The sequence below is a fragment of the Hyperolius riggenbachi genome, chromosome 4, assembly GCF_040937935.1.
Source record: "Hyperolius riggenbachi isolate aHypRig1 chromosome 4, aHypRig1.pri, whole genome shotgun sequence".
Lineage (NCBI taxonomy): Eukaryota > Metazoa > Chordata > Amphibia > Anura > Hyperoliidae > Hyperolius > Hyperolius riggenbachi.
This window is the reverse complement of record NC_090649.1, coordinates 368354413-368376380: the sequence shown is the minus strand read 5'-3', so window position 1 is coordinate 368376380 and position 21968 is coordinate 368354413. Positions and strand designations below refer to the sequence as shown.

Sequence of the window (21968 nt, the reverse complement as noted above, 5' to 3'; positions counted from 1 at the left end):
TGTAGCTTGCCAAGCTTTTCTTACAGAAATAGATGACCAAGTGATATGTACCCAGCAGCGCTTGTCAGGAAAGTAAAATGTGTTGTGACAATGACAAACAGGAAATGGCTGCCTAAACAGATAGGGCAAACATGCTTATTCTGCTTGATTCAACAGCAACTAATATGAGACAGAGCATCAAGAGAATATTATTATATTGACAAGCTCTGCTTCAAATGCGTCAGCAGCTCAAGGAGCTCATTAGGTTACAATGGGCTGTACAGCGGGCAGCTTTAATACTCAGCTCTACAAACGCTGTCTTGGAGTTGCATCATTTCTGAGTTATGTAAATGCACACCTTTCTGTGACCTACATAGTTAAAATCCTAGTGTTAACTTGTGAATTTCCGCTCTCGTCCAAAATGAAAATGCTTGCATGAGCACAATGTTCCCAGGTTGTTTTTACTGTGCAATAGCTGCCATAAGTAAGTGGCTGACTGTGCTTAAATCCCACTTAAAATGAGTTGAAATTAAATATTGGTTAAAACTGTAAACCAATAATGCCCATTTTTAATGTTGATGCATTAAAATTTAATTTTCAGTACCAAGCTTAAATAGCTATGGAAACCACCAATAGTCCATATGTGGGAACGCACAGCATTCCCCACACAAGGATGTACTGCCTAGGTGTGTAATGTCAGTGCAGAGCGTTTCTTAAACGCACAAGTACTCCTGTATATATGTTACGGCCAAAACCAGAAATCGGCCAATCCTAGAATTGACAAATCCCAGAACATCCCAGGTCCTGTCCAGCACCATGAATGGCACTCGGAACTTCCTCTCTGCTCTGAAAGATACAGCATAATAATATTTTTAAAGAAAAAGCATTTCTTAGTTACAGCTGATACAAATCCTGCAATAAATCTGTAGTGTGTCTACAGCCTGCTTTCTTGGGAGCAGACATATTGTTAACATCCAGTGCTTTTAAATTAGCAGCTACTGTGGCAGTCAGGTGACACAGGGGAGAGATCAAACTACAGTGTTGATTAGTCACAGATGCGGGGGTATGCATAGCTGGGGGTGCTTTGCTGGGCGCTTTGCATGGCTGGGGGTGCTTTGCTGGGAGCTTTGCATGGTCGGCGGGGGCAGCTTTGCATGGCTGGGGGGTCTTTGCTGGGTGCTTTGCATGGCTGGGGGTGCTTTGCTGGGCACTTTGCATGGCTGGGGGAAGGGGGGATTGCTTTGCATGGCTGGGGGGATTTTGCTGGGTGCTTTGCATGGCTGTGGGTGCTTTGCTGGGGGGGCTCTGCATGGCTGGAGGGGGGGGGGTTGCTGTGCACTTTGCATGGTGGGGGGGATGGAGTGGTGGCTTTGCATGGCTGGGGGTGGGCTTTGCTGGGTGCCTTTTAGGCTGGGGATGCTTTGCTGGGCTGGGGGGGCTTTGCAGGGGGCTGCCGGCACTACTCAGACCCTCCGATCAGGGTGACCAGAGAGGCGGAGAGAGGCAGCACGCACACTACACGCCCAGACCCATACAATTCATATGCAGAAGTGTTCAATGATGTCACTGGTACTTATCTGTGAGCCGGGCGCATCCGGCAGGTGGCGACAAAACTCCACGAGAGTTACATCTTTCCCTACTATCCATGGCGGCCTGGAGGGGGAATAGTAATTAGCGCCACCTGCCGGATGCGCCCGGCTAACGGATAAGTACCATGTCACTTCTGCAATAAAATCATGGGAGCAATTGGCATGCAATAACATTGACAGACTAAAAAAGAAAGCCAATAGGAAGAGCCTCCCCTCCTGTTTCTCACCCCATTTGATCCGATGCACTGACTGGCGGGAGATGAGAATGATAGAGCAGGAGACAAAGTCAGAAAATTTGTACTTACCTCTGTATTTTTCCTTTCCTGATACAACTCCACGTCGACATACTTCCTGGGTTAGCTCCTCCCCTCTAACCCCTATAGGACCCGTACAAAGCTATAAATAAAGGATATGATCCCCCCACCCTCATTCTTGTATATAGTACTCAGACACAACAAAACTAAGGGCGGGTCGTATGTCGACGTGGAGTTGTATCAGGAAAGGAAAATTACAGAGGTAAGTACAAATTTTCTGACTTTCCTGATACCTCCACGTCTCCATACTTCCTGGGATATAACTAGCACCAATAAACCAGACGGGTGGGTACAATGCAAAAATATTATGTTTATATGAAAAGATCAGCAGATTATTTATCTACAGCAGACAATACTTTTTTTCCAAAATTTACAGAGGTTAATACAGATGGATCAATTCTGTAATGTCTTATGAACGTATTTGGAGATGACCAGTTCGCGGCTTTGCATATCGTTGTAAGGGAGACACCTGCGGATGCTGCCCAAGAAGTTGACATACTTCTAGTTGAATGAGCAGAGGTTGATGGTATCTCCTCTGCCCCCTTTGTTCTGTATGCTGCCTTTATGAGCCTGACTATCCAGGTAGCTATTGTTCTAGCTGAAACCTCCTGGCCCTTTCTAGGTCCCGAAGGACAAATAAATAGGTGATCAGAGTTCCTGAAGGGTTCTGTAGCCTCTATATAGAATCTCAGGATTCTGACGATATCCAAATGCTTGATTGCCGATCCCTCCTCTGCATTGGGAAAGGCTGGTAAGGTCCATTCCTGATTTATATGCTTCTCCGAAACTACCTTCGGTAGAAAATCCATTACAGGCCTGAGGACTACCCTATCGGGATAGAAAACAATGTGTGGATTGAGCACTCCCAGTGCTTGGATCTCTGACACTCTTCGGCCAGAGGAGATAGCCACTAAAAATGTTGTTTTTAGGGTTAAATTCCAGATGGAGCAGGTTTCGATAGGTTCAAATGGTTCTGATGACAGATAGTCTAAGACGAGAGGTAAATCCCAAGATGGAAGAATCTTCCTAACAGGGGGTCGGATCTTCATTAGGGCTTGAAAAAATAACTGAATCAGTCTATCAGCTGAAAGTCTTTGGCCTATTAGGCTTGAAATAGCTGAAACTTGACATCTCAAGGTACTAACACTCAGGCCCAGATCCACCCCCGTTTGTAAAAAGTCCAGTATATGAGGAATGGATGGTGATAGAAAGTCCACTTCCCTCAGTGATGAGAAATCTATAAATCTTCTCCATACCCTATGATACGATCTGTTAGTGGATACTTTTCTGGCTCTTAGTAAAGTGTTCACCACAGGTAGGGAAAACCCAGCTTCTGTTAGGATCCTCCTCTCAATCTCCATACCGTTAGAGATAATATCTCCGGATTCTGATGGTATATCTCCTTCTGTGATAGTAGGTCCTGTGCCATGTATAACTTCAGAGGTGGACAGAGAGACATGTTGATCAGTAGTGGAAACCAAGGCCTCTTGGGCCAATAGGGCGTCACCACTATTGCTGTAACCTGTTCCGTTTTCAGCCTCTTGAGGAATCTCAGGATTAAAGGAACCGGAGGAAATGTATATACTAGGGATGCTCTCCATGGGGCTACTAAGGCGTCTATCCCGCTCGTCCCTGGAACCCAGCATCTGGAAAGAAATGTTGGCAACTGGTTGTTGAGATGAGATGCGAATAGGTCGACCTGAGGGAGACCCCATAATTGAATTATCTGTTTGAACACTGAGGAATTCAATTTCCATTCGTTGTTGTCGACAACATTCCGGGATAAGTAGTCTGCTTGAATGTTCAGTTTCCCTGGAAGGTAAACTGCCCTGATAGCTTGTAAGTTCTTCTCCGCCCAGGTCATTAGTGGAGTAAGTTCCCTCATCAATGATAAGCTCCTCGTTCCTCCTTGCTTCTGAATATATGCAACCGCAGCACGATTGTCCAACTGTAGACATAGGGCCGAATTCCTGATCATGTGCGCAAAAGCCTGGGTCGCCTGAAAAGCTGCTCTCAGTTCCAATATATTGGACACTATTCTCTGATGATTCTCCGGCCACTGACCTTGTGCCCATTTCTGTAGACAATGAGCTCCCCATCCGGTCTGACTTGCGTCCGAAGTAATCATGATCCAATTGAAAGGAGCTAATGGAAACCCCTGGCACAGGTTTTTCTGATCGATCCACCAAAGAAGAGATATTCTGCACGACATTGATAGTTTGACCTTCTGATGCATGGATGACTGGTCCCATTGCCTCAGAAAATTCCACTGGAAAGATCTCATGTGCCATCTGGACCATCTGACCTTTGGAATCACCGATGACATCAGACCCAATATTTGAAGACAATGTCTCGATACTATCTGTGTCCGATACATGATTCCCTGAATCGATCTGCGGATATTCTGCATTTTTTCCTTCGGTAAGGACCCCGTGTTGTCTGTCGTGTTGAATCTTGCTCCTAGGTAAGTTAATTCCCTGGATGGAATCATTTGGCTCTTTTTCCAGTTGATAATCCATCCTAATTTCTCCAGAAACGTTATCACTGTTTCTCTGTGAGCAATTAGTTTCTGCTCCGAGTCTGCTAGTATCAAGATGTCGTCCAGATAGTGGTGTATTCGAATACCTTTCAGTCTCAATTCCGCAATTGCGGCCACCAAAACTTTGGTAAACGTTCGAGGTGCTGTAGACAGGCCGAAAGGCAGAGAAGTGAATTGCAGATGTAAGTTGTCTACATAGAATCTCAGGAATCTTTGAAAAGTTTGATGTATGGGTATGTGGAGGTAAGCGTCCTGCAGGTCGATTGACATCATCCAATCGTTTGGCATAATAACAAGGATAATCGATTGAATGGACTCCATCTTGAACCTTGGAATAACTATTGCCCTGTTTAGATATTTTAGATCTATAACTGGGCGAAATCCTCCACTCTTTTTCTGTACTAGAAAAAGTTGCGAGTAAACTCCCTTTCCTCTTTCTGCTGGAGGAACCATTTGTATTGCCTTTTGATCTAGCAAGGAATTCACATAATCTCTTAATGTGTCTGCCTTCGGCTGATTCTTGGAGATGTGAGTTTGCAGAAATCTGTCTCTGGGGCGCCATCGGAATTTCCACTTGTGCCCTGTAGAAACTGTCTTGGTTACCCAGTCGTCCTTTATCCTTTCCACCCAAACATCCTTGAATTCCATCAATCGAGAGCCCACTTTGGATATCTGGGTGGGCGTACCTTCAAAAAGACTGCTTTGCTTGTCCTGCATTCTGAATACTAGACTTGAGTGACCTTGCCAGCGAGGCTTGTGAGCTTTTCCAGTTATTTCTAAAAGGCCTTCCTGGTCTATAGGCTTTGGAGTCTCTAAATCGGGTATTCTGCTGTTTTCTCCCTGTTGAGAAATTTCTTTTCTGTGGTCTATCCTGTGGTAATAACCCTGATTTGCCACCAGTGACTCTAGAGATCGCCTTGTCCATCTCACTTCCAAAGAGGCATACTCCATCATAAGGTATCTTTACCCAACTTTGTTTAGAGCTTAGGTCTGCTCGCCATGGCTTCAGCCACATTGCCCTCTTAGCCGTTACTGAATTTATCATGATTCTAGAGAGGGATCTTAGAATGTCCATGGATGCTTCCCCTATAAAATCTGCAGAGATCTTTAAATCCTCCATGGCGGATATGATTTCCATTTTATCCTTGTCTTCCAGGATTGCTTGCTCTATATTGTCTATCCAAATCTTCAAGGCCTTTGCAACCGAGGTGAGGGCAACGGCTGGTTTACATGTGGCCCCTGCACCCAGATATGATCTTTTTAGGTCACTGTCCACTCTTCTATCCAAAACATCTTTAAAGATGGCCGAATCCTCTTTGGGTAACGTAACGTGTTTTACCAATCTAGATAACGAGGCATCAATTGATGGTGGATTTTGAAGAAAAGGCACTTCCTCATCCTTCACAGGGTATAATTTAGAAAAACGATTTTGAATTGAAGCTTTGCTCTCCACTTTCTTGAACTCTTCTAATATTATATTTTTTATTTCCTTCATAATTGGAAATGTATTCGGTTTTTTCGTTAAGTGTGAGTAATACTCTTTATTCTGTTCTTCCTCTCCTGGAGGATCTGTCCACTCAAGGGCCTCCTTTATTGCTGTTATGAATGGGCTGGTAAGCTTAAAGTCAAATAGGCAGGGTGCCTCATCATCTTCCCCTTGGTCAGACTCCAAGACATCTTCTTGTGTGGATTGAAGAGATGTTAAAGAGAGTGCCGTTACCTCTTCCCTCACAACCTTTTTTATGATCTCCGATATATCCTCGGACTTGGCTTCCTGCGTTCTAGCCAATTGACTGAAACATGATTCACAAACAGTCTTATCCGTCATAGCAGGGTTTGGACATGCCCAACACTGATTGCTACTCGGTAAATGTCTATGTGTAGGAGAACGTGATCTGCTCCTATAATGGTGGTAATGACTTGATCTAGACGAGTATCTCCTTCTTCTGGAGCGTGATCTAGATCTTGATCTGGATCTAGAAGACTTGTGATGATGCTTCTTCGATTTGTGCTTTTTCGATCTTGATTTTGACCTTGACCTGGTTCTGCTAGATCTTGACTCATTTTGCCCCACTTTGCGCACTCTACAAGATAAAAGCAATAATTAATTGCTTCACTTGTTGAAAGGACGGATCTGCTTTTAAGTTTATTTAAAACATTTTTTTTTTTTTTCTCACCCCGATGTTCCTTGAGAGGCGCTATCTACGGCACGCACTGTGGACTTTGGTCTACTGGAGCCTGATCCAGCATCATCCTTATGTGCTCTGTGAGATACAAGCAATAATTTAATTGCTTCCAATAGATTTGATATATACATATATATACATATATTAAATTTTTTTTTTATATAAGGCCCCTTTAAAACATTAAAACCTTACCCTGACGGACCAGGATCAATATTGTCGGCGGGATTCACTGTGGGGAATATTAGAAACACCTAATTACTTCCAGTCCAACAAGGCAACTATTACTATAACATGCAGAAAGTTTTGTGTATGCTGCAATATGAGTAGTGTAAGAAAACTTTGGATGCTCACTTACTGATTCATACAAGCTGCAGCCTCTTTCCACCAAAAAAAGAATGTAGTTGGAGAACTCTCAGAGCAGCAGTAACCCACTCCTCTCTCTCTGAGGAGCGGATCTTACTGCCCTTAAATACACCGCCTAGCGCGCTTATTGTGCGTGCAGCCGTAGCCGCAAGAAGAGGGCACGTTTGCCCACACGCAACATGTCCGCCGCTAGACTCTTTCCGAGTCTCTACAATGCGCGGCATGACGCACATGCGCAGATGCGTACTTCCGGACGCCTAGGACGCGCACCCGGAAGTGAAGAAGCGCCGCCGCCATAGCAATCTCCTAAGTCAGTGCGACCCAAGAGCCCGACCAAGGAGCCATATTAAAAGATACACGCACAGGAGCCCACAGGTAGGCTAAAGCGCACCCAAAACGGGCACACAGGAATCCCCACAAGCCTTTAGCCTGTATAAACGCCTTCTATGATCCTTAAGAGGTCCTATACAGGCACATTTAGTAGCCAAAGGCCCTCTTATTTACCAGGAAAAAACATTTGAAAAAAAAACCTGGCATGGGGTAAGGTGCTCAATGAGCAATAGGTAAACAATCGTTAAAGAGTAATGAAAGTATAGCAGATAGAAAATTGTACAACATATCTACCAAACCACGGATCCTATAGTGTCTGAGGACAAAAAAGAGAATGAGGGTGGGGGGATCATATCCTTTATTTATAGCTTTGTACGGGTCCTATAGGGGTTAGAGGGGAGGAGCTAACCCAGGAAGTATGGAGACGTGGAGGTATCAGGAAAGAGGCTTTTATATTTCCTTTAGATGTGCAGATCTATATAGTGATACACAGAAGAGCTCCCTTTAGTGGCAGGCATGCACATATAAAGGGAAGCAGGAAGCCTTGTTACTCTCTAACAAGCTGTCACAGGACCTGGCTCATGCAGACCGGTTTGCACTGCTTGCTGCAGGAATATACTCCACTGGCGAGACTTCTACATTACCGAGCAGGGCTTAGCGAAATGAAGCAACATTTTTCAGGAGATTACCAAACTTCTACAACACTGTGATAAACTTTGTGAATTTGGAAAAAAAAAGTATAAAATCAGAATCAGAATCTTTATTATCACCAAGCACGACTGGGTCGTGCCCGGAATTGGGCTTGGCACGTACAGGGTACTGATACAGGATATAGATACAGATACAGGACAAAACAAGCAGTCAGGAAGGAACACATTTGCAGAGAGAGACAATGTAGCATAAGTAACAACACAAAAAACACACAAAAAACAACCAAAAGAAAGTCAAAAGAAAAGTCGGCTTGAGCTAGAGCGCCGTCTATGTGTAGAGCGCCGCAGTGCCGGCACACTGTTTGGTGTGGGGATGGGCAGTTACGTGGAGAGAGTTTAGAAGGTTGACAGCCGAGGGAAAGAAACTGTTTTTATGCCTTGAGGTCTTGGTGAAGATGGACCGGAACCGGAGTCTCCGGCTCGAGGGGAGCTGACTAAAGAAGCGGTGGCCTGGGTGCGAGGGGTCGCTGGTGATCTTTAATGCTCTGGAGTACAGCCTGGAATGGTAAAGGAGGTCCAGAGAGGGAAGGGATCTCCCGATGATCCTCTCCGCTGATCTGATGACCCTCTGCAGTTGAGTCTGTCGCTGGCAGAGGAGCTGGCGTACCAAACCAGGATGGAAGAGCATAGGACAGATTCGATTGTAGCGGTGTAGAAGTTTGTCAGAAGTTTTTGGGCCATACCAAACTTTTTTAGTTGGCGGAGAAAGAAAAGTCTCTGTTGGGATTTCCTCTGTGTAGAGGCAGTGTTGGCCTTCCACTTCAGGTCATTAGAGATAGTTGTGCCCAAAAGGCGGACGCTGGGGACTCTTTCCACCTCCTTGCCATCGATGCAGATTGGGGGCGGGGTGGAGGCGCATCTCCTGAAATCAACAATCATCTCCACAGTTTTCGCTGTGTTTAGAACCAATCCGTTCTCTCTGCACCAGTGACAGACACCTTCAACCTGGTGGCGGTACTCTTTCTCATCATTATTGGTGATGAGACCGACAATGGTCGTGTCGTCAGCGAATTTGATTACTTTTACCGAGTCTGACGTGGATTTGCAGTTATTTGTATACAGAGAGAACAGAAACGGCGACAGAACGCAGCCTTGTGGGGCTCCTGTGTTGGTGATCCTAGGTTGTGAGGAGATAGTGCCCAGCCTAACAACCTGGGACCTATTGGTGAGGAAGTCCGTGATCCACAGGCGCAGGGTGGGGTGGACTCCTATTGCGGCCAGATTGTCTTGCAGTATTTTGGGGCTGATGGTATTGAATGCTGAGCTGAAGTCCAGTAGAAGGATCCTGGCGTAGGAGTCTGGTCTGTCCAGGTGATCATAGACGAGCTCCAAGCAGATGTTAATGGCATCATCAGTGGACCTGTTTGCTCTGTACGCAAACTGGTGTGGATCTAGCAGTCCCTCTGTGGAGTGCTTAAGGAGGGGGAGCACCATGCTTTCAAAAGCCTTCATGATCACGGATGTAAGTGCCACGGGCCTGAAGTTGTTGAGGTCAAGGGTACCCTGCTTTTTGGGGACGGGGATAATGGTGGACCTCTTGAAGCACGCGGGTACTTTGCCTCCCTGGAAAGACCTCGTGAGGATGGAAGAGAGGGTGGGAGCAAGCTGACGAGCGCAAGTTTTCAGGCAGGCTGGTGACACACCATCCGGACCGGAGGCTTTCCTAGCATTTAGCCTTAGCAGGTGTTTCAGTACATCCGCCTCCCTCACTGTCGGTGGGGGCGGGTTCGGGCCCAGGGCGTCAGAGGATTGTGCAGGCGGCTGTGGGAGTCCCACAGGTGTTGGCTGGTTCTCGAATCTGCAGTAGAAGTCGCTGAGACTCTCTGCCAGCTCAGTGCTAGGTGTAGTATGCTGAGGGGGAGGTTTGTAGTTGGTGGCAGCCTTAAGCCCTTTCCACACAGCTCGTGAGTCGTTTGAGGAGAGGTTCTGTTTCAGCTTTTCCGCGTAGCACTTCTTAGCGGACCTCAGTTCCCTGTTTAGGTCGTTCCTTGCCCTCTTGTAGTCCTCCTGGTTGCCGGACTTGTGTGCAGCTTCTTTGCTGCGTCGCAGTTGTCGAAGTCTTTTTGAGAACCACGGTTTATCGTTTGGATATAGTTTGAAGGATTTTGTAGGGATGCAGGAGTTCTCGCAGAAGCCAATGTACGAGGATACATTGTCTGCCCACTCGTCCAGGTTAGGCGATTCCAGAGCCTTCCAGTCTGTGCAGTCAAAGCAGGCCTGAAGTTGTAGTTTAGCCTCACTTGACCACACTTTGAAGGATTTGGTGACAGGTTTCGAGGTTTCCAGGCGCCTTTTGTAAGTTGGTATCAGGTGGATGATGCAGTGGTCAGATGAGCCTAGTGCTGCCCACGGTGTCGCTTTGTATGCATCTTTCAGGACCGTGTAGCAATGGTCGAGGGTGTTGGTATTTCTGGTGGGGCAGGTGATGTGCTGATGGAAGCGGGGCAGCTCAATACGGAGGTTGGCCTTGTTGAAGTCCCCCAAGATGATGAACATAGAGTCCGGGAGGGCTGTCTCCCACTGCATGATGGTATCACTGAGATCACGCAGGGCAGCATTTACCTCTGCATCAGGAGGGATATACACACCCACGAGGACGTAGGAAGAGAACTCTCTGGGCGAGTAGATTGGCCTGCAATTGATGAGGAGGAGTTCAAGTTCTGGCGTGCATTTCTTGGCCAGTACGGAGGTGTTTGGGCACCAAACAGAGCTGATGTAGAAGCAGATGCCGCCCCCTTTCTTTTTACCAGAGAGGGTGCTGTCACGGTCTGCTCGGATGAGGCTGAAACCTGGGAGCTGGAGGGCACTCTCAGGGATGTCGTCATGAAGCCACGTTTCGGTAAAGCAGAAGACTGGGGTGTTGTTACCGAGTTCCCTCTTGTCGCTGAGGAGTCTCAGTTCATCTAGCTTGTTAGGGAGGGAGCGGACGTTTGCTAGGAGGACCGCGGGGATGGATGACCGCAGGCCTCTCCTCTTCAGCCTCGCCCGAACACCTGATCGACAGCCCCTGCGGCGTTGGTTGGTGTGAGGCCAGGACGTAGAAGCGGTGATTTCTTGGACGTGGTTCCAAACAGAGTTGGTCAGGAGCCTGTCCTCCGGATGAAGGGCTGAGATATGTTCCCATATGAGTAGCTGTGCCCTGGAGTAGGAGGTACGAGGGGGGTAGAGTAGCGTTGGAGGCATGGATGGTAACCCAGCACTGTGCAACATGGTATGTACACCATACAGTCCATCCGCCGTGTGGCACAGATGTAAGAGGCATGTGCAATACAGTCTATTGGTAGTGTGACTCAGATGTAAAGGGCATGTGCAATAAACAGTCCATCCGCAGTGTGACACAGATGTAAAGGGCCTGTGCAATAAACAGTACATCAGCAATGTGACACAGATGCGAGAAGCACGTGCAATAACAGTCCATCAGCAGTGCAGCACAGATGTAAGGTGCATGTGCAATAACAGTCCATCAGCAGTGTGACACAGATGTAAGGGGCATGTCGCATATGCAATAACAGTCCATCAGCAGTGTGACACAGATGTAAGGGGCATGTGCAATAACAGTCCATCAGCAGTGTGACACAGATGTAAGGGGCATGTGCAATAACAGTCCATCCGCAGTATGACACAGATGTAAGGGGCATGTGCAATAACAGTCCATCCGCAGTGCGACACAGATGAAGGGGCATGTGAAATAACATTCCATCAGCAGTGCGACACAGATGTAAGGGGCATGTGCAATAACAGTCTATCAGCAGTGTGACACAGATGTAAGGGGCATGTGCAATAACAGTCCATCAGTAGTATGACACAGATGTGAGGGGCATGTGCAATAACAGTCCATCAGCAGTGTGACGGATGTAAGGGGCATGTGCAATAACAGTCTATCAGCAGTGCGACACAGATGTAAGGGGAATGTGCAATAAGTCTATCAGCAGTGTGACGGATGTAAGGGGCATGTGCAATAGCAGTCCATCAGCAGTGTGACACAGATGTAAGGGGCATGTCGCATGTGCAATTACAGTCCATCAGCAGTGTGACACAGATGTAAGGGGCATGTGCAATAACAGTCCATCAGCAGTGTGACACAGATGTAAGGGGCATGTGCAATAACAGTCCATTCGCAGTATGACACAGATGTAAGGGGCATGTGCAATAACAGTCCATCCACAGTGCAACACAGATGAAGGGGCATGTGCAATAACATTCCATCAGCAGTGCGACACAGATGTAAGGGGCATGTGCAATAACAGTCTATCAGCAGTGTGACACAGATGTAAGGGGCATGTGCAATAACAGTCCATCAGTAGTATGACACAGATGTGAGGGGCATGTGCAATAACAGTCCATCAGCAGTGTGACGGATGTAAGGGGCATGTGCAATAACAGTCTATCAGCAGTGTGACGGATGTAAGGGGCATGTGCAATAGCAGTCCATCCACAGTGCAACACAGATGAAGGGGCATGTGCAATAACAGTCCATCCGCAGTGCGACACAGATATAAGGGGCATGCGCAATACAGTCCATCAGCGGTGTGACTCAGATGTAAGAAACAAAGCTTGTGTAGTGAACAGTTCATCCGCAGTGTGACGCAGATGCAAGGTGCATGTGCAACCGACTTTCAGCAGTGTGTCACAGTTACAATAACAGACTATCAGCAGTGCATCTGTGGTGCAATACAGGCCCCCAGCGAAGAGCATTCCATGCACAAGGCAGACCAACATCCGCAGCGCTCAGCCAATGCTCACACCAGTGCAAGGGCACCAGGTGGCACACACTTTTTCTAGAGAAGGCAGCGATGGTGCCCCTGGTTGCACCCTGCATCACCAGCTAAAAAGGCCTGAAAGACCATGTGGCAGAGGCCAGAAAAGACAGGGGTCTCACCTGGTGGAAGATGGAGGGTGGGATCAAAGTCCCGGTGCAGTGGAAGGGCTGGATCCGGTGTGAGGAGGCCTCCCCAGTGCTGCTCAATAGCCTCCGAGCAGTGCTGTGGTCCTTTGGGACTAGCAGGCAGCGGGAAGTGCGGGAGCAAAGGGCCGTCTGGATGGCCTGATGTCGGCTGCTCCACGTGGGTGGCCTTCCTCTTTTCCCCGCCGGCTTCGCTCGGTTAGGTTACCTAACTTACGTAGCTGGGGCGCTCCGCACCCTATGCAGTCCAGGAGTGGAGGAGGTGGTGTCTGGCTGCGGGGATAGGGAGGCTGACTGGCAGCGGGAGCTGTACTCTGCGCTGAGGGTCCGGCAGAGGCAGCCGCGGTCCGGGACTGGGAGCCGTCCACTGAAGGTGAGCGTTGGCTGGTGCGGGCATACGGTCGCATCGGCTGGCCTGGCTTGGGTGGGTTCTGGAGGGTACTGGCCGAGGGAGCGGATCCGCGGAGCGTGTAGAGCGCCGCTCTTGATCCAGGGCTGCGGCACACGTGCTATTGCGGGTCGCTGCTCCACGTGGGTGGCCTTCCTCTGTTCCGAGCTGGCTTCGCTCGGTTTGGGTCTCTGGGGCGCTCTGCACGCTATGCAGAATCGGCCCTCACTTCTCAGCTGAGCTAGAAAGCTAAAAAAAAAACTAAAAACGAGCACTAAAAAAAACGAGAAAAAACAGAATAGCATCAGAGCCCTGTGTGCCTAGGCAGCCTAGTCAGCGCCATCTTGCATGTTGCAAAATACTGAATGCGGTATTTTTCCAGTCTGTTTTTTTTTTTTTTTTTTTAACAGACCTTTGTGAATTGAAGCCATTGTAATATAGCTCAGTGTTATCTTGAGGTAATTTACTGGTAAATGTAATGTCTCCACCACACCGACTGCGTCTTTGCACATTTTATGCTAGGAGTACACCGTGTTTTTCCAGGAGATAGATGGTTCAATAGATACCGGTAATTTCCGACATGTCCGATCTCACATTCGATTGTTTTATCGCTCAATTTCTCGTAGAAGTGAATGAAAAAAGATGAAAAAAAACTAGCGGAAGATAAGAGAATCGAGTGGCAAAATCGATCAAGCGGAGAATTGAGCGGAAAAAACGCCATTGTGTATTCTCAGCATAAGATCTATAGAGATTTTAGATTTTCCTTGACCAAAACAATCATTCCTAAACACTTCATCCAGAAAGTACTTGTGTACAGGTGCTGACTTAGTTTGTTGTTTGTTGACTTTGTTGTTGCAATCCATCTGATCAGTTCACTCTCCTCTGAAGTCTTGTTCCACGTGGTAATAACAAGAAGCTCACACAGTGTGGTGCCACTCCTGCACCTCCTCTGATCTCAATCTGCCTCTCATATTATATTGCATTATATACCTACTTAGTTACATAGTTACATAGTTATTTTGGTTGAAAAAAGACATACGTCCATCGAGTTCAACCAGTACAAAGTACAACTCCAGCCCGTCCCCCACATACCCCTGTTGATCCACATTCACATTATCTGCTCCACAAGGTCATTTCTCTATGTTGTGATGATGGAGCTCGCATTGTTTTTCCAAAGTCCAATATGGTGAATGAGGAAGGAAGCGCACATTTATGAATCCCATTCTCATCGTTCTGCCCTCATCCACATCCTGTGGATCCCACTGCAGATTTTCATTAAAATGCAATGTGTAAGGCCACCACTGTGCGGCTTCTGAATTTGACATTACTTCCTTTCCTGCCCTTACAAGTCACTCTCATATGCGAATTCCCCTTCTCCATAAGCAATACCACTGTTCACCTATGCGCATGCACTTCAGCTGCCGCCGCACCCAAGATAATAAGGTCGTTGCTTTATTGTGGACAGACCAAATTCGATCAGCTGGACAGTCACTGTTGTTCTGTCATTGAGCTACCTCAGCCTGGCGGCCATATGGGCTTGAAAACCGCCATGGCCTGCACTCTTGCCATGGTGCGCACCAGTCCAGCACGGCCGTCACACAAACGGCTGTTTACGGTGCGTTACACAGTGAGTTTGGTCTGTCAATGTGAAGCAGTACTCTAATTACACTCCCTGATTGATATATACACATGCAAGATGTTTTAAATCACTTTAGGCCTCCAATTTAGCATGCAATGGCCTCAATTCACTAAACTTATCTCCTGTCTTTAATAACTCTTCTAGAGTTGTTACCATGGTGATACGGCATGTAGTATTCAGGAAACATTTTAAAGTTAACTCTTCTGTCTTTAAATTAACTCTCCAATCCTTAAATTAACTCCAGAGTTAAAGACAAGCTGTTAACTAGCTGCATGTGAAAAGAACTACAGAGGAGGTAAATTAACTACAGAGGAGGTAAATTAACTACAGAGGAGGTAAATTAACTACAGGAGAGGTAACTTAAGGAATGAAGAGGTAAGATAACTCTCTCACGTGTGGAGGTAAGTTTTCTGTTGCCTTATTATCTCTAGCATGATCTTAGTGAATTGAGGCCAATGTGATTTCTGCCCTTAAAACGCTGCTTTGTGTCAAATCCAGATTTTTCCCTGGGACTTTTGGCGTGTATCCCACTCCCCCATGCAAAAACTCAGATGTTAGACCCCTTGAAACATCTTTTCCATCACTTTTGTGGCCAGCATAAATGTTTCTAATTTTCGAGTTCGCCTCCCCATTGAAGTCTATTGCGGTTCGCGGAAATTTGCGCAAACCAAACTTTTTGTGGAGGTTTGCGTTTGAGGTTCGAAAACCGAAAATCGGAGGTTGGAGCCATCTCTACTCAGTTTATGGTACTCAAAAACATCTTTAGGAATTTAAGAACACTTTTTTTCTTTTTAACACTAGATTTACCAAGCCATGACAGTAAGGACAGGTTTCATAGCATGCTCCTACTTCCTACTTGGATCCCAGGAACGCATTAAAGTGAACCCAATGTGAGAGAGATATGGAGGCGGCTGTATTCATTTCATTTAAGCAATACCCTTTGCCTGGCTGCCCTGCTGATCCTCTGCCTTTTATTCTTGCAACCTTAGCACAGGCATGCAGCAGATCCGTTGTTTCTGCGAATATGGTCCGAACTGAAAATATTAGCTTCATGCTTGTTTCTGGTGTAATTCAGACACTACTTTAGCCAAATAGATCAGCAGGGATGCCAGACAACTAGTATTGTTTAAAAGAAAATAAACATGGCAGGCTGCAAATCACTCTCTCCTTTAACTAGTTGACAACTGAGGGGTTTTTACCCTTATGGACCAGAGCAATTTTCACCTTTCAGCTCTCCTCCCTTTCATTCACCAATAACTTTATCACTACTAATCACAACAAAATGATCAATGCCTTGTTTTTTTCCGCCACCAAGTATGCTTTCTTTGGGTGGTACCTTGTGGTAATAATTAATTTACTCTGAATGCATTTTAATGGCAATAATTAAAAAAAAAAAAAAATAACTATTTCTCAGATTTAACCACTATAGTTTAAAAATAAAATGTGCTACAATGGATAAAATCCACACACTGCGGAAAATTACCGTTGATCGCCCTCGGGTAGGGAGCGCGTCGCTAGCGGCGTTCGATTGCCCGACGACCGACGCAATAGAGCGGCAATACATTACCTGCTCCGCTGGCGCGACTCACCCCGGTCACCACTGCTCCGTCTCCGCGCTGGTCTCCGGGTCTTCACTTCTTCCTGCCCGGCAGGAAATTTAAACAGTAGAGGGCGCTCTACTGTTTAAACTTCCTTCCGGGCAGAAAGAAGTGAAGCATGCCGGGGCCGGAGACCAGAGCGGAGACGGAGCAGCGGTGACCGGGGACTGGAGTCGCGTCGGCGGAGCAGGTAATGTATGGGGGGGCGGGGGTGGAGCGGCGGCAGCACCACCACCACCACCACAGATTGTGAACGGTTTCAGGCTGAAATCGGTTCACAATCTGTTTGCAGTAAAGGTAGCCATACGATCCCTCTCTGATCAGATTAGATCAGAGGGATCTATCTGTTGGTCGAATCGACCAGTGTATGGCTACCTTAAATGTGTAGTTGTGTCACTAGTAGGGATGGTCAATGAGATGCAAATAATTCAGCGTTTATTCAAATTTGTAAGTACGTTTATGCACTCCCTTTGCTCAGCAAATCATTTAATTTGATATGCTAAGCTTGAGGTTGGTAACTGCAAATTAATTTACACAGTAGTACTATACTTGTCATATGCGCTCCTCCTAGAGCTGTTGTGAATCCACTGAGAATGTTGTGCTCATTGAATGCAGAGAAGTTGTCTATCACGTTGGTCCAGATTGTGCATGGAGAATGTGTAATGGAGGAAGAATCCCCTAATTCTCCTGCAGAATACTTGCACATAACTCTTAGATGCACTCACAAATCCAGCACCAGATGCAGCGTCCTCTCTTCTCCCGTTCTCAAGCTGGTCTGTACAAACCCCACCTGATGTCACACGTCCGGCACTGGATTTGTTGGTGATCGCTTCTGTTGCGGCACTCACTTTGCATGTTACAGACACACGGGGTAAGATGGATAGAAGCAACCCTATGGGTGATGTGGTTGGTGTGGGAGAGGGAAGATAAAACATGCAAGCTACTTCATCACTGCGGGGAGTGAGAGACAGGCGCCCCCTCTTTCTTCCCGGCTATAAGTTGGTAAATTTAGGACTGATTCGCAGATAAGGCTACCCCTACACTTTTATGCTGTGAGTCGGTCCTACATTTCTCGACTTATAACCCCAGTATATAAAGTGCCTATTTTTTCAAAACCATAAACTCGTTGTCTGTTTTAAACGTGCTTATTATTTTCTAGTATTTATATACAATCTGACAATCATATTTTAGGCACCTCCACTCCTCATCATTGCTCACCACACCTCCTCTGGAGGTAGTCTTCCCACTGGTCCACAGCCAGAAAGGATCCTGGGAGAGCGACCATCCAGTTCTGGCAGGACCTGAGATACCGTTAGGGAAGGTTTTTTTCCTCGTAGGCGACATATGGTGCTTGCAGGTTCTGCAACCCACCTTTGTGAATAGAACTACTCTTTTTCTATTTGAACTATTTCCATATCCAATGATACTGCACCATTTGCTCCTGGTCTTATCTTGTCACACAGTCTACTGTGGATCCCCCACAGTGGTCGCTCCTATCTCTTTGCAGATCAGATGTTTGAGGTTGGACTTTACTTCAGATGTCCTTAATATCTCTCCACCCATCTCTAGTATTCTATACAGAGGACTAAGGATGGTCAATGAGATCTAAATAGTTCCGAGTTGATGCAGGATTATGCAAGTTTTGTATGTAAATGTATGCAGCTCATTGACCATCCCTACATACGACTGGATTTGCAGTTTACTGCTGACTTGCTGGGCATATAATAGATTGCAGTGAGGGCTGGGACCCAGTACAGGCGAATTGTGGGAGTACAAATCGTCTGCAATTCGCATAATCATGGAAGTGCTGCAATTTCCCAGAGGGATTGCAATTTAGCTACTGTAACCACTGATGTGATCACTCCTGAAATGCTACCAAACTGCTGCATGCAGCGTTTTGCAATTGCTTCGCTACATTGCTAGTGTGACCACCCCCATTGGTATCCACAATAAAGCACTTTATCGATCGCCAAGCACTGCCAAAGCACGCCTAGTTGGTCTCAGCCCTTACACTGGGTCTTCGGGCAAGTATTTTATAACTCAGGACTGCAACAGTGGTGTTTCATGTTAGTGTGCTGCTCTAAGGTTGCATTTGATAGTTAGACATTTCATTGTTTTTTCTTATAAAGACAGTTGATACAATGTTATAGAAATTCTAATTGCATTCTTCTGAGAGATATTCTGTTGACTGACGTTTAATGTGTGTCTTTTTGCAGTTCATCCAAATCACACCCAGGACCTGTTGTTCATATAAGCGATAATCCAATGGATGAAGGGAAGGTACGTACTCATGTTTTCTCTATACACCTATGTGGCCATACACAAAATGGTCAATCTAAACGGTCATTTAATTTAAAGGATTCAAAGTTAAAATTTCATTTTAAGGCACCTGAATGATTATTTTATTAGTAAGTTATTGCAAAGAGATGAAGTGCTAGTACATGCATGCAAAAACACTTAATCAAGGAAACTAGACACGTTCATATTTGTACAGTTTTGCTTATAATATGACTGAGCCAAATCTCAGGGCATTATCTGCGCAAATATGGATCCACCCCAGACATTATTATAAAAAAAAAAATCATTAATAAAATTACACAACCTAGGAGGTGCCCCTGAAACAGCAGTACTTTTAGGCAATTGCCTACCATACCTAATGGGTTATCTGGCCATGGGCTCAGCTATGTCGGAATATGCCACTACCCGACCGCTCTTCCTATTCAAACGTCCAGTTTTTTTCCTCTGTTAATTGCGAACTGATGTTTTAAAGTGTCGCCCACTGCTACCAGAGCTGTGCATACGAGTGCTCCCACTGTGCATACTAGCTGACGTATCTTTGATTGGTGAACATAAATAGTTAAGTTAGGGACTCAGCTATTTTACTATATATGTCATGAGGGCATAGCATTGTTATTTTGGCAAAGAAGGGCTTGTAATTGATAGTTGAAAAAATGTAAATGTTGTAATACCAGGAAAAAATGTAAAAATAAAACGTGTGGGTTTTATTTACTGTAGCATAGTTTATTTTAAAACTATACGGTATGGAATTGGAGAAATTGTGTATTTTTTTCAATTTTTCCCTAGTTTTTCCTTTAAAATTAATAGATAGTATAGTAATTACTGAAAACAAAAATCCCCCCCCCCCCCCAGAAAAAGTTATAGATCATGTTGATGTGATAAGTAGTGATAAAGTTATTGGCAAATGAAAGGGAGAAGCACTGACAGGTGAACATTGCTCCGGCCCGTTGAGGAAAAACCCCTTAGTGGTGAAGTGGTTAAGTTTGCTCCAGAATATTTCTCTGCCTTTGCTATCTTGCTTGCTCTTGCAACCTACAAGAACAGTATTATGCAAGTGGACAACAAATTTTGCAATTGCAATTTAAGGAACAGTAGTTTACTGGTCAAAGTGTGAACAGCTCATTAGATACTGGTACAGCTTGGAGTGGGGAACAATGTTCTCGGCCCGGACAATTAGTCAGGCTGATTGAACGCTTGCGCATCAAGGGGTACCAAACCACCTCCACCATAAACCATCCAACATGTGCAAGGCTTAAAGGGACTCCGAGCAGTGCAGAAACTATGGAAAGATGCATACCATTTTGAGGCTCTCTGTCTCCTCTTTCCAACGATATATAAACCGCCACCCTACGCCTTTTAGTTAGTTTAAAAATAAAAGGCCTAGGGCAGCGGTTTATGTGTCGTTGGAAAGAGGAGAAAGAGAGCTTCAAAATGGTATGCATCTTTCCATAGTTGCTTGTATTACACAGGACGACTTTTCCTCAAAGTCAGCAGCTGAATGGAGCTGCCGATTTTGGGGAAAAGTTGTCCTGTGTAATACATGCAACTATGGAAAGATGCATACCATTTTGAAGCTCTTTCTCCTGTTTACGACGACACATAAACCGCCGCCCTACGCGATTTCGATCATGAAAATAGCGAAAACGAAAAGGTGTAGGGCGGCGGTTTATATATCGTTGGAAAGAGGAGAAAGAGAGCTTTACTATGGTATGCATCTTTCCATAGTTTCTGCACTGCTCGGAGTCCCTTTAAGATTGTGTACACATAAGGGGATCTGCAGGAAATAAATCACTGTAATTGATTTCTTGAAATGTAAATTAATGGTCAGAAAAGTTAATCCCCATACACACAGGTGCAATTTTTTTTCTGGATTACATACACAAAAATTGATTTTGAACAAACAATCAATTCATTAGCTGCATATATAGTCTGAGCAACATGCACAAGTTGCAATAGATATGTCCTAGCTTATCCAATTTTATTGGCCAACTATTAATTTTGGAAGACAAATCCTATCATCCTGTTCTGATCATTTGGGTACTGGTAGTAAATATGTTCTTTAAAAGTTTACCGTCTTCAGTCTGCATTCTGACTGCCCAGTAACGTTGGAGAAAAACAGGATTGCACACATTCCTGGAAAAGCGAAAGGATCCAATACCAGAAGTAAGGATACAGAGGGCGAGAAACGAACGGAACACAGCTAACACCAATAACAAAGTGTACAGCAGGAGACAGGGCAGCGCTTTCATGCACAGGCTGTACCCAAATGATTTATCTGCATGTATGTGCAGAGCTCCAGAAGCTGAACAACATTACACAACTAGCACTCAAACTGGTATACCGGTATGAAAGTGCTGCCAAGTCTTCCGCTGTACAAATTGAACGTACTGTAAGTATACCCGTGGCTAGCTGCATTCATTGCTTTAATCTGTATTCAAAATCTTTTAGATTAGAATTAGTACATAATTGCATCTGTTTTGCATTCAAGGCATGTATTTAGCCCTAGAGGGCCTCTGCATTGCCTCTGTTGGTTTTCATGTCAGGTGCAGCCTTGAGCGCTGTCATTTGTCTACCAATAACAAAGTGATGTTCTGGCAAAGTCCCAATTTTTCTTGAGCCGTTAAGTAGTGGAGGATGCTGCCTGACTTCAGGACTGTTGGTGGGCAGAAAGGGTGCAGTTTAGTCTTTGCACACAGTATAGTAAGGATTATAACAATTCGGGAAGAGTGCCTGCTAGTGGGCAGAAGTAGTATATAATCTAGGAAAAAGTGCCAACAGCAGATGAAATGGAATATAGCAAGACTCATAGCACCGCCATGCTCGATTACCCTTTTGATCAATAAACTATTTGAAATTAGCCAGAAGTTAATCATATGGATCAGCAGCATATTTGATTACTTATCGTCTTCCAGGTTCCAGCTACAATCCTGGACCTCTGCCGTCCAAATTGTACTATAGACACCGCCACAATTGTGGTTTATGTGCCATCCAAAGTACCAGGCGCAAGGAGGCACTCAGATTTACCCACTTAATAATCAAGGATTACTGTGATAGTCGTGAGCATAATCCAATTTCATGACCATACATTGCATCAGCAACAGAAGTTAAAGTAAAAGGGCACTTATGTGACAG

The 21968-nt window shown here is 45.6% G+C and overlaps 1 protein-coding gene across 8 annotated transcripts in view; it reads left to right on the top strand.

Moving 5' to 3' along the window:
• Positions 1-21968, top strand: part of STXBP5 (syntaxin binding protein 5) — a 557868-nt gene that overhangs the window by 274756 nt on the left and 261144 nt on the right. For all 8 annotated transcript variants that reach the window (XM_068231993.1, XM_068231992.1, XM_068231991.1 and 5 more), the window contains one exon: positions 18755-18818. In XM_068231993.1, coding sequence (XP_068088094.1) covers positions 18755-18818 — 64 coding nt within the window. The remainder of the gene's footprint in view (positions 1-18754; positions 18819-21968) is intronic.